General features: G+C 47.9%; 4 protein-coding genes across 4 annotated transcripts; 3 read left to right on the forward strand and 1 right to left on the reverse strand.

Annotated features, from left to right (window-relative positions):
- Positions 1-426: 426 nt before the first annotated feature.
- On the reverse strand, positions 427-6,144 carry COQ5 (coenzyme Q5, methyltransferase). The gene is made up of 7 exons (XM_031592233.2): positions 5,957-6,144; positions 5,472-5,621; positions 4,752-4,976; positions 3,123-3,229; positions 1,443-1,531; positions 1,126-1,237; positions 427-1,010 (listed from the first exon to the last, which is right to left on the reverse strand). Exons 1-7 carry the CDS (start codon positions 6,105-6,107, stop codon positions 909-911), a joined length of 936 nt encoding a protein of 311 aa, XP_031448093.1. The 5' UTR covers positions 6,108-6,144; the 3' UTR covers positions 427-908.
- A 504-nt stretch (positions 6,145-6,648) lies between these two features.
- Positions 6,649-9,043, forward strand: LOC116228426 (dynein light chain 1, cytoplasmic-like). The gene is made up of 3 exons (XM_031592237.2): positions 6,649-6,807; positions 7,025-7,162; positions 8,448-9,043. Exons 2-3 carry the CDS (start codon positions 7,031-7,033, stop codon positions 8,583-8,585), a joined length of 270 nt encoding a protein of 89 aa, XP_031448097.1. The 5' UTR covers positions 6,649-6,807; positions 7,025-7,030; the 3' UTR covers positions 8,586-9,043.
- Positions 9,044-9,135: 92 nt separating this feature from the next.
- Positions 9,136-10,729, forward strand: LOC116228429 (dynein light chain 2, cytoplasmic-like). Its single transcript, XM_031592242.2, has 3 exons — positions 9,136-9,216; positions 9,302-9,439; positions 10,561-10,729. Exons 2-3 carry the CDS (start codon positions 9,308-9,310, stop codon positions 10,696-10,698), a joined length of 270 nt encoding a protein of 89 aa, XP_031448102.1. The 5' UTR covers positions 9,136-9,216; positions 9,302-9,307; the 3' UTR covers positions 10,699-10,729.
- A 337-nt stretch (positions 10,730-11,066) lies between these two features.
- On the forward strand, positions 11,067-12,000 carry LOC116228424 (dynein light chain LC6, flagellar outer arm-like). The gene is made up of 2 exons (XM_031592235.2): positions 11,067-11,273; positions 11,346-12,000. Exons 1-2 carry the CDS (start codon positions 11,142-11,144, stop codon positions 11,481-11,483), a joined length of 270 nt encoding a protein of 89 aa, XP_031448095.1. The 5' UTR covers positions 11,067-11,141; the 3' UTR covers positions 11,484-12,000.
- Positions 12,001-12,090: the final 90 nt, after the last annotated feature.

Here is a 12,090-nt window from a genome sequence, read left to right on the forward strand (position 1 = left end):
TATGCATAACCTCCCATGCAAATTGTGAAGCTGCTTTTCTGATCTGATGTGAATTGCTGAGCTAAGAGCAATAGCTCTTTTTGGTCCCACTCTTCAGAACAGAGGGTTTTTCACATGCTTACATTACACAGCTGTCAACTCAGGCTGTAACTTTGTATATCCTCCAGTTTTGTTTAGAGGAGTTTTTAGTTTTCTTTATCCCTGCAGCCTGCAACAGAAGCACCACATCTTTAACAGTTTAGTTTAAGGAACAGAAAGAAAGGTGTGGTATGTTTATGTGGAGATTATACATCTAGAATTGACAGAGGGGAAGACTTCACATGTAGGTGAGCATATGTAGTCTGATTTTGGAATAATTATGCAGTTATTCTCTGAAAAATCTCCTCTCTTCTAGAAAGATAAAAATACCAAGTTAAGTGAAAAGTAGTTGATGAAGAGCTGTTTTATTTCAAAAACTTTTCATTTGTTTGAAAGAAGTCAGAAGAACACAGAAAAGTCCATTAAAGTCCAGATGACTGAAAGACAATCAGAGCTTAATACAGATTTAATAAATCCAAGTTACTTCTCATCGCTACAGTAGCCTCCTTGAACCTCAGTGAGAGAAAGGAGGAAACTTAATTTGAAGACTAGATAGTTCGTTTGTATCCACAGCAGGTGTGACTGAAGCTGCCCCATTCATTAGCACTGCTCAGTTTTGTTCATGTCCTCTATGCACTCGGAAGGGAAATTCAAGGGTAAGAAACTGGCCACAGAATTCACTTCACCCTCAGGTCTCTTGAGGGGAAAAGAGTAACTGATGTCCTTCTGGATCTGACTGCTGAGCAAATATCTGCTGCACACGTTACAATCTCAGAGCTTTCAGATCCCTCAGGAAAATCACACTCGCTGTGTTTCACTACATAGCAGACTCACAGTTTGAAACCTGAGTGAATGGCAACAATGCCGGAGTTTAAGTTCTGATAATCCACTTTTAAAAACCCTGCATCTTCTATCATTGCCTTCAGCTCCTCCTGAAAAGTAATAGTTCCATCATTAAACCACCTCAATGCCTATAAGCCAGCTGCCTCCACGATTATTTGGGAAATAATTTTGCATGCTGGTGCATGCAGAGAAATGCTGCCTTACCTGGGGGGGGAAGCGCCGGATGCTCTCCACAAGATACTGGTAAGACTTCCAGTCACCAGCAATAACCTCACCCAGAACAGGGATAACCTGGAAACTGTATAGATCATAGAGCCTGCAAAGACAGACAGCAAATATATATTAGTACAAACAAATTTAAAAGCAGCCCTCTCCAACAGAAGTTGGTATCTTTACCACTTGACTTTGCAGTCTGAATTTGATTTAAACGCACAATGAAAAGGCCCAAAGCATCTCCACCTCTTAATGTGAGTGCATGTAAGAGTCTTGTGACATGGCATAAGGTGTCACTATGTTCCTACCTGGAAAGAAGAGGGTTGCTGACGTGACTAAATTCAAGGCAGAGAAATCTGCCTCCTGGCTTCAGCACACGATAGGCCTCCTGAAGTGCCTGAGACAAAGCAGACGCAGTGAATTTATTTCTGTAGGACAGCACCTGTCTGTTTCCATGCATGTAACAGCAATTCAGTGATCAACTGAGGGCAGTAAAGACAATCCTGACTGGCAATCTCCAATTTTTATTTGTAGGGAAGCATTCCAAGACCATCAAAACTCAGAACACACTGACTGTTACATAAATAGATTTATACCAGGCTTTAAGATTAAACCATGATATTAGGGAAGAAATTTTTCTTCTCTTTTTTCCTACACTTAGTTAATCAACACTTGCCAACAGAGCTCTTGTAATTACAGACCAAATCTGGAAAGGAGGTGACTCAACTAGAATAAATTGAAAACAAGAAGAGTAATTCAAATACTTTTAATCAAAAGGCTTTATTCAACTGCAAGACATACCAGAGAACCAAAGAAATGATTCTAGGTTTTGGAGGAGTAATGTGTGAGAACAGAAAGGAGGGAAAGGGAAGAAGAGAATATTTAGCTACTTAGAAAATTCCATCTTCTATTCAAAACAAGATAACCAGAGGAACCACCAAGAAGCATTATACTGATAACTCTGTGTCTTTTCCACACAAGAATACAAAATTGTGTTCAACAGCCTCTGCAGGTTTTACATCTATCTGGCTTCGATTGTCATTCTCCTGAGGAAATGACATTAAAATATCAACAGAACACATATATGACAGGAACTCTGAAACAGAATCAGAGGCTTGAGTGTGTTTTGTATCAGGTCTCCAAAGAGTCACGCTACCAGACTGCTGCATCTGGTTTCCTCAAAGAGCTGTAAGCTAATGAGCTTGTGCTTCCCAAGGTGCAGACAAAGCATGAAAGGTTACCTGCATTAAGGTAAGTTCAAAGGCATACTTTTCAAGGTGGTCTGGATCTAAACGCTGCACCTTCCATGGAAGGAGCTTTGCCAAGGTTTGTAACATGCTCCTCCAAAACACAAGCAACTGATCTAACTAGACACGGGTGCTCTAACCTGTCTTCATCCACATGACAGCTAGTCATTCCCAAAGGACAGATACAATTTAAAATGCAGAGTACCACTCTCACTAATTAAAACTGTACTTGTTTTTTATGGAAAACTGTAAAGACACTAAGCAGAAGTGGGCTGAGCAGGTTACATCAACCTGCTGCTTCATTTCTTCTCTGGGAGCTCTGCTGGCTCAAGCAGGGAAACAACAGTGGGTCAGATGCTTCCTGCACCAGAGGCATGATACAGATCAGGTGCTTCAGGGTTTTGGGACATGAAGACTGCAGTATCATAGGTTAAGAAAAGGTGGGGAATATAGCATTCAGCCCTTTTTGCCTTAGGAAGAGATTGCGTGGCTTGCCAAGCTGGAAAGATTGGCTGCAAATAGTATAAATCTAACTTCTTTTGATAACAAAGGTGGGGCATTTTATTGCATTCCTTGTTCAAACACGCTGCACACTACATGTCACTTATATTAAGTGTCTTGGGAGTAGACAAAGACATTTCTTTATCCAAAGGTGTTCCTCCTTGGCTTCCTCTGCTAGAACCAAAAAAACATCAGATGGACTGACAAGACTTTGTGCCAGTAAATGCCATAGCAACTTACCAAATCAATACGAGTAACATTTCTTATTCCAAAGGCAATTGTATAAACATCAAACTTGTCATCATCGAAGGGCAGCTCTTCAGCATTCCCAAGCACCCAGGACAAACCTAAAATATAAGCAAAGAATATCCTGAACAAACTTAACATAACTCCTGCTCCTCAGACTACTCCAAAACGAATAGAACTTCCCTATTCCAGAAGGAAATGATTATTAATAAATTGCTATTGAAAAGCAGTGCTTCCATTTTGCCTTTCTGTTCGAGGAAAAAAAACATCTTTGCCTTCACTCACAAATCTCTCAATGCCCTGTATTGTAGCATATCAGCCAAAGCATTCCTCTGTGTGTATGTGAATACATTGCATTCACAGAGTTTTGGTCTGCCAGAAAGATTTCATCCAAATTTTGCATTTAAGTGGACAGCAACACAAACTGGCTTCCAACACTTAAGAATTTTTTGCTAGAAAGTTTCCATTGATTGAGGAACATAAAAAAAACCCACACTCCTCCATCAGCACTCAACATGTGACCCTGCTGCAGCTGTGTTGTTTCCCAAACCCCAAGGACCATCTGTGCACCATTAGATGTTCGGGTTACTTGTACCATAAATAAGGTTGCTTAATTTAGAATTAATTGTTTTTAAGGTCACTTTTTGGTGAGTCTGATGCAGAACAACAACAATAAAGTAAAAAAAAACAACAAACCAACAACCAGGAGCTTTCTGCACTGGAAAGCAGCAGTTTCAAAGGGCAGTATGCTAGAAACAGGCACGGAGAACAACAGAAAACCTCAGCTGTTGCCAGGAAGCATTCAAATTTCATTTTTATCAAGTCAATATGTTAATAGTCGTAGAAAATATTGTAAGCAAAGGAACGTGTAACACTGTTAAGCAAATATTAGCCTTATTTAAACCTGGGCAGTTTGAAAAGACAAAAAGTGAGCACCAAGAAAAGGTTTTTAGTAACAGCAAAATGTCCCTCAGAATACACTGCAGTAAAATCACAGGGTGAAAGGTTGTAAGGGGACAGATGACAGGGAGTGCTGGTGGCAAACAAGAACTGGGTGCATGCAGTGCACCCTACCACTCCTGCTGGCATCAGCCATTCTGAAGCACTTGTGTTTCTTCTCAGCATGCACAGCACTGCTGTTGGCAAATATGAGCACAGAAATGTGTACATGGGAAAAGGGTAAAAGAAAAACTACGCTCCTTGAAATTAAATGAATGTCAGACCTTGGACAATGAGCAAGTTAAGCTCAGAAATGAGTTCCCTGGCAGAGGGGGGAATTGCATGAAGAGCAGAAGGCAGGACACAGCCAATGGGTATGTGCTGAACGAGGGAGTGAAGAAGATAGAAAGTCAGAATTATGGCACAGGAGGACAACCCAGGCAACAGGAAGACAACTGAGTTTCTAAAGCTGCATTGTACAGAGAAAGAAAGTGGAAAACTAAATACTCATTTTGAGAATTTGTTATTAATTTTTAAAATTTCTAATTTTCAAGCATAGCTTCGGTATAAACCAAGGCTATGTAATTTAAATCCTGAAGTGGTGATTACCAATATCACTGACCAGGCTATCACTTATCAAATTCTATCAACCATGTTACTGAAACGGTACAAAGCATGACTTACCTTCAGAGTAGCCAAGATGCTGTGCTTTCTGCATCCCAGCTTTTAACATTTCTTTGTTAATGTCACAGACCACAACCTGAGAATCCCCCAGAGGATTACTTTTTTCTTCCTGGTAACTCTTAGAAATCTCCTGCCACGACAAATTCTGATGGTTCCTAAGCTTCTGCTGGAGCTGGCGTTCTCGTACGGAACGCACGTAATTAAGGAATCGAAAGGCAATGTCACCTGCAATCGTTTGAGAAGAAGGATATGTGTTTTAGAATGTTTTCTCAACTTGGAAATACTGAAACTCCATGAAATTTGAACATAATGCTTTGAACATCAAACTCAGCACGTACACATTCCACATGTAGCACGTATGTAAATAAAAGTATGTAAGTATGTATATAAAGGGAACATACTAAAAGCAAACATTCCACATCTTCCTGCAAAAGAAAGAAAGAGTTTCTGGTAGCATGTCATGGCAGTATTGTGGTAATTTCAGAGCCTTACAGTGAGGCTTTCAAAACATAAATCAAACTTTACCTGCTGTAAATCTGCAGTGAGGCAAGATAGATGCTTTACTATGAAAGACAGCAGAACCAAGGTGCAAAAAAAAAAAATAATAATAATAATAATAATAATAATAATAATAATAATCAGGCAACTTCAGCCCAAGAAAACACAAAAAAAGTTTGGAACTAGCATGGTGCGGTCATGTAGAACTACAGGAGGGTTTACCTGTTCCACCAGCAACATCCACAAGGAGCGTTCCTGGGGAAGGATTCATTTTGTGCACAAGGATGTCCTTCCACACCCGATGGATCCCCAGGGACATCGAGTCGTTCATTACATCGTATTTCTCGGCCACGTTTTCAAACACCTGGTAAACTGCAAAGAGAGGGGCGTGAGGATGAGATGTGACTGACTTAAAATCGGCCCCGTGGAAACCAGGCGGGAGAAATCCTTCTCGCCTGGGGGAGGTCTGGCACCGTGGGAAAGTTCACCTGAAAACTCCCTACACCGAGAAAACGAGAGGATCCCATTGACCTTGCTGAGCGACAAAGGTCTCTTTGGAGGAACAGCGTCTGTTCCCGTAACCCTTCTGCGGCTCCGCGGGGATGAAACGAGCGGGGATGAAACGAGCGGGGATGACGCCGCACACCGCCCCCCCCAGCCCCAAACCCCCACAGACTGCAGCCCGACCCCGGCCCCGCCGCCCTCACTTTTCTCCCTCCGCTCCGCCTCCGTCACGTTCTGGAAGCCGAAATGCGTCTCCGGCCGGGCGGCCAGGCCCCGCGCGGCACGGAGCAGCGCGCACAGAGCCCCGCGGCGGCGGGAGAGCAGCGCGCGGCCCGGCCTCAGCCCCGCCGCCATCTTGGAGGGCGCGTCTGCCGCTCCGCCGCCGCGCGGGGTCCTACCGGCGCTCGGCCCGCCCGGCTGCCCCGGCCCGGCACCGCTCCTTCAGCGCAGCGTACGGGCAGAGCTCCGGGCTCGCACGCTCCGACTGAGCCGTTTCCCGTTCGCACGCTGCTGGAGCCATCCGCGACCGCCGGCGCCTCGGAGACACGACAGAGGCGCCGGGCTCTTTGTCACGGTGGAGGGTGCGGCGCCGTTACCGGGAGAGCCCCTCACGCTACGCTCACGGGACCGCGTCCGGGCGGTTCAGCCGTGAGGGAAAACAAGCGGGGAAGGCCCTGCAGAGGCAGCACGCCGGCGAGCGGAGCCCCGTGAGCCGGCCATGGCCAGGCCCCACCTCGGCGGCCGGCGCACACGTCGCTATGGCAACGGCCGCGGAGCACGCCGGTCCGAAAGAAAACGCAGGAGTAAAACGCTGTGAGACTGCCGGCACGTGGCCAATGAGCGCGCGAAGCGGCCGCAGCGATGACCAATGGCCGATGGGCAGCGCGGAGAGGGCGGGGCTGGGGGCACCGGGAGGCGGGTGCGACGCGCGCGGGTCGGTTAAACCGGCGCGGCGGCGGCACGAGTGGCTGACTGCGGTGCGCGTTCGCTTTCCTGCGCCGGTCCGCTGCGCGCCGATTCGCCAGGGCTGCTTCTGCTCCGCGCTCGCGGAACGGTGAGGGGCGGGGGCTGCCGGGGGGGGGTGCGCCGGGCTGCGTCAGCTCCCCATCGGGGTTGGGTCCGGCCGGGAGCTGCGCGCGGCGAGTTGCGGCGGCCCTGCGTTGCGGAAGGGCTGCAGGGCGGTGGCTGCGGGGCTCTGAGTGGCGCCGGGCCGCGGGGGTCTGAGGGAACGGCCGCGTGTGACCGCAGCACGGCGCTCCGTGCCGCTGCAGGCAACCATGAGTGACCGAAAGGCAGTGATCAAGAACGCCGACATGTCGGAGGAGATGCAGCAGGACGCCGTGGAGTGCGCTACGCAGGCACTGGAGAAGTACAACATCGAGAAGGACATCGCAGCGCACATCAAGAAGGTAAAAAGCAGCGCTGCGCTGTGTAACACCGACGGGGGGAATGCTGCTGGGCGAGTAGCGCTCGAGAAACGAGTTCCAGAGATACCAGCTCACCGAGCTGGGCTTTCTGTGTAGGCTGTGAGTGCTTTCCTCGCCCTTTGCGTGGACTTCTGTGGTCTTTTTGCTGTTGTCCTGTAATACTTTCCATTTAAGCGTTTACCTCATTGTCTCCTGTCCGGTTGAACACAAAAGTGGCAGCTGAGCCGTCCCTGGGACTGATCTGGGCCAAAATACAGTGGCTCTATTGAGTGCCCCTGCAGCTTCCCTCTGAGAGAAGGCTTGTTGGATGGAGTTCTTAGTTACAGCTTTATTTAACTTAATCTTTAGGATCTCTTCAGTTCTGTACAGCTGAAACAGGAACTGTAGGGCAGCATCCTCTTCTGCAAGTTTACTGTAATTGTGTCTTATGTAGTAACCAAAGCAAAAAAGAAAAAAAAACACCAACAAAACAAAAAACAACTAAAAACCAAAGCAAAATACGTCTGCTTGTTTTTTAATCTTCTTACTGTGGGTTTTTTTAATATCAAATTAACAGTAATGAATGTGGAGCATAGTCAGCCCAGGTGAATGGAGAAATCAGAGTTTTAGTGGAAGTGACTCTGATTTGAATGGCAGAGCTATCTGAAAAGCAATGAAACTAAGAATCTTTCCTCTGGAGAAAATGCTGCTCATAGTACAGAAAGGTATTTTTTTTCCACAAATGCTGGAGATATCTGTGATAGTGGAGAAGAGAGAGTTTAGCCTAATGTTATTCAGGTACTTCTTGTGGCAACTGCTAGAAACTTCTAGAGAATTTACTTGATAGGTGTAAAACACAGCTATGTAGGAGCTGAGTAGATAGCACTGGTATTACAGAGCTTCTGGCAGAGAGTTTTCCACAAACAGCCCCATCAGCACCCGAGATGAACAAAGGAGTTCAAATAATGGCTTCGTCTCCATAGATACAAAACTGGTGGTGAAGCTTTCACTTAGGGGCTGTACTTTTAGATGATGAATTATGGGAGGGGGAAGAGTATTTCCCCTGAGCAAAGGCAATGTTCTGAGCTTCTGTCTGCTCAGATGGGAGGTACTGTGTTTTTCTTTCTCTTTTTTTTTTTTTTTTGTCTGACTAAGCAGCAGGTGAACAATGCTAGGATTATCTTGTTTAGAACGTATTCAAGAGCATCTGCTGCTCCTCTAATTGCCCTGCCCAGAAATTAAATGCCTGTTTAGAAGTGTTCTTAGCATCTAGTGGTCTGTTTTGCAGGAATTTGACAAGAAATACAATCCTACTTGGCACTGCATCGTGGGAAGGAACTTTGGCAGCTACGTGACTCATGAGACCAAACACTTCATCTACTTCTACCTCGGCCAAGTTGCTATTCTTCTCTTCAAGTCTGGTTAAACCACGGACTCTCTCTGATGCTGCACCTGGCTGCAGGACTGCTGGCTCCTGTGCCCAGTTCCTTCAGCCTTCCTGAGGACGCAGACCTTGATCTTCAAGGGCAATGGCAGGGATCATGATATAGCAGAAGGTGTTACGTTGTGGATATGAAAATGAAAAATACCAAAAAAAAGTCTTCCTTATATTTATTTTTTTCTAAAAGGCTTCATTTTTGCTAGTAGAGCTGTTGGAGGAGCGTGGCCTTTAAGAGTTCTATGCCATCTGCAGTATCAGCCCATTACTGCTTATGCTCTGTGAGTACTGACGGTGTTCTGTTCCAAAGCTCTCCTTTTCCTTTCTGATTCTCTCGTACTGTTGGATATACTGACAGCTGTACTGTTGCAGAGCCTGAGCTGTTTCTTTTTCTGCTGATGCCTCTTGGAGATTTGATTTGGAAAATAAACGTCGAGATCCGCCCGGCTGCCGCCTCGTTATTCGAGTAGGGCTGCGGTGCCCACGGGACTACAACTCCCGGCATGCCCCGCGCTCCCACCCGGCCCCGCCCGCTGCCCGGCACCGCCGCGGGGCGCTGCTCGCACGTGGGGAGCGGTTAAACCGGAGCGGGGCGAAGGGGGACGGTGCGGGGCTGCCGGTGGGCTCCGGGTATCTCCGCTCCTCGCGGGGCTGTAGGGCCGGAGGTGCCTCCAGCAGCTCCGGGCTGTACGCTGTCGGTGCAGGTGGCCATGGATGAACAGAAGGCGGTGATAAAGGACACGGACATGGGGGAGGAGATGCAGCAGCAGGCTGTGCAATGTGCCGTTTTGGCCATAGAGAAGTACAGTGTTGAAAGAGAAATCGCTGCCCTTATAAAGAGGGTAAATAACTGCGATATCCTGCTTTTTGATCTGCTCACATCAGCATAGGGTGGGGTGGGTAGCACTGAGCTTCCTAGAAAAGCCAGTTCTGTGGGGGCAAGGCACAGTGGGCCTTGGGCTTCTTTCCCTCTGTTTCTTTTCTTTGTCACCCTTACGTGTATCTTACCCGGCACGTGTAAGGTAACTGCTTAACCAAGGTTGTAAGAGCTGACCCTTACCTGGTGTGGGCTGAGGCCTTTCTATGTCCTTCCTATTTTGTTCAGCAGTACCTCCTATTTTAAATTGCTTTGTTCTCATTGAGCAACAGGAGGGCATCTGCTGGCCTGTCCCAGTGCCTGGCAGCTGGTAGAAAACTGAGTCTGCTATAGCTTTCCTCTGAGGAATGCTTGAACTGTGCCTGAATTGGTCTTAAGGTTCTGTTCACGTTTCTGTAGCAGTTGTGCAACATTAGCTGTCTGGTTTGAAATTTGCAGTAGGAAATAATTTTCAGCATAGCTTCTGTATTGACTCCCCTGTGCTGAACCATGCTAACATCCTGAGGCTTGGGGGCCTGGTGTTCTTCTTAGGGCTGTGTGAGAAGGAACAAGAGGTGCATGAAGGTCCTTCTGCCTTGCCATCTTAAATTGCTGAAGGAATTCAAAGGTACTGCAGATCTGAGAGGGATCTGTTCGTACTATCTTATAGAAGGACTAAATGCTTCTTTTGTGGGAGTCTTCCTTCCCTCTCATAAGGAATGCACTCTGGTGGTGGTGAGCAGATGGTTTGCAGCTTGTTATGTGGCTCCTTGGTGGAGCCTGAAAACTGGGAGTGAGGAACTGCTTAACCAAGGTTGTAAGAGCTGGTCCTTACCTGGTATGGGCTGAGGCTGGGCTTTGACATTGGGAGATGCCCCTGAGCTTGTTCCTGCTCAGCTATGGAGCACTGTGGCTTTGATTCTCTGTAGTCTGAGCAGCAGTGAACTGCAAGATGTAACAGTCCTTGAAGCAAACAGCACACAGTGCTGCTTAATTGCCTTTCCAAATAGCTGCCTGTTGAGAAGAGAGACATCCTGACAGGAAATCTACAGCCAGGGCAAGGGGAGAGCTGTGCCAGCACCAACTTCCTCGTGCTCTCTTCCACAGGAGTTTGAGAAGATGTACAGCCCCACTTGGCACTGCGTCGTAGGAAGGAAGTTTGGCAGCTACGTGTCTCACGAGACCAAGCACTTCATTTTCTTCCTGGTGCGTGGCCTCAACGTGCTCCTGTTCAAGGCTGGGTAGCGGCCACTGCTGGGAGCTGCGGTGCTGTGCAGGTGGCAGCGCAGTGCTTCTGGGACGTTGTTGTGTTCGGCACAGGAAAAAAAAAAAAAATAGTTATTTGTATTTATTTGCTTTCCGAAGTCGGCTCCTTCGTTAATTCAAATGCTGTGTTTACACGTGACTTTCTGGGCGGGCCGGCAGGGGGCGCTGTGCGCGTGGTCTGAGCGCAGGGCCGGCTCTGGGACCGCTCTTTCCTGTCGCTATAGCAACGAGTGCGGGCGCGAGGATCTTCCGCTTTCCGCCCGTGGCCAATAAGCGCACGGAATGGCGGAGGCGTTGGCCAATGGGTAGCGGAGGGGGCGGGGTTAGCGGATCCGCGGGGCGGTTAAAGCGTTGCGGCGGCGGTGCGCGTCCGCCCGCGGGACTGCGCGGCTCCTGGCCGCACGCCGTTGGTGCGGGAGACCATGGGCGAGCAGAAGGCGGTGATAAAGGACACGGACATGCCGGAGGAGATGCAGCAGCAGGCCGTGCAGTGCGCCCTGCGGTCCCTGGAGGAACACAGCCCTGAGTGCAACGTTGCCGCACATATAAAGAGGGTAAATGTGACTAAACCGGCACCCCGCCCTGCACCGCTCCGCAGGGTCACGCCTTCTCCTCCGCTCCTGCAGGAGTTCGACAGGAGGTACACCCCCACGTGGCACTGCGTTGTGGGGAGGAACTTTTCCAGCTGCGTGACGCACGAGACCAATCACTTCATCTTCGCCTACCTGGGCCACGTCGCTCTTCTTCTCTTCAAGTCTGCTTAGAGCCGAGCCCCGCCCCGCCGTTCCGAAACCCACAGCCCGCTGCTCTCAGACCGACCGACGGAGGACGCCGGGCACGGGCTTTGCTGGAGTGAATGGTGTTCTTATTGTTCCTAGGGGCGAAATGGAAACAGGAACCCCTCCTTGTGTTTATTTGCCTTCTACAGCAGGCTTCTTCCCCAATAAAAACGTTCTGCCTTTCAAAGCCGTGCGGCTGCCTGGGCTGCTTGTTTCCCCCTGAGCCCTGCAGTGGCTGTACTCATAACCTGGTCAGTGATTGAGCAGTAACAGATGAACTGGGGACAAACAAAAGCAGCGCCTTTTGCTGAAGAGTTACGTATGTATGGTTATGCATGTATTCTTTTTGTTAACTCTCCTTGTCTTTTTGTGCCCAGCGCTGTTGCAGTGAGGCTGAAGTTCCTGCCCAGAAAATAACAGGAAAGGGATCAGTGCACACACTCAGGATATTCAAATGCTATTTTTCGATCGAATTAAAACCCCTTTAAGAAGCCGTCGTCTTTTCAGTCTGAATCCCCTTTTTATTTATTTATCTATTGTTCTTATTTTTTAATGTATTTATTATATTTATTTTTATTTATTTTTGCAAATC

Source organism: Phasianus colchicus, chromosome 18 (assembly GCF_987193195.1).
Source record: "Phasianus colchicus chromosome 18, bPhaCol1.hap1.1, whole genome shotgun sequence".
Lineage (NCBI taxonomy): Eukaryota > Metazoa > Chordata > Aves > Galliformes > Phasianidae > Phasianus > Phasianus colchicus.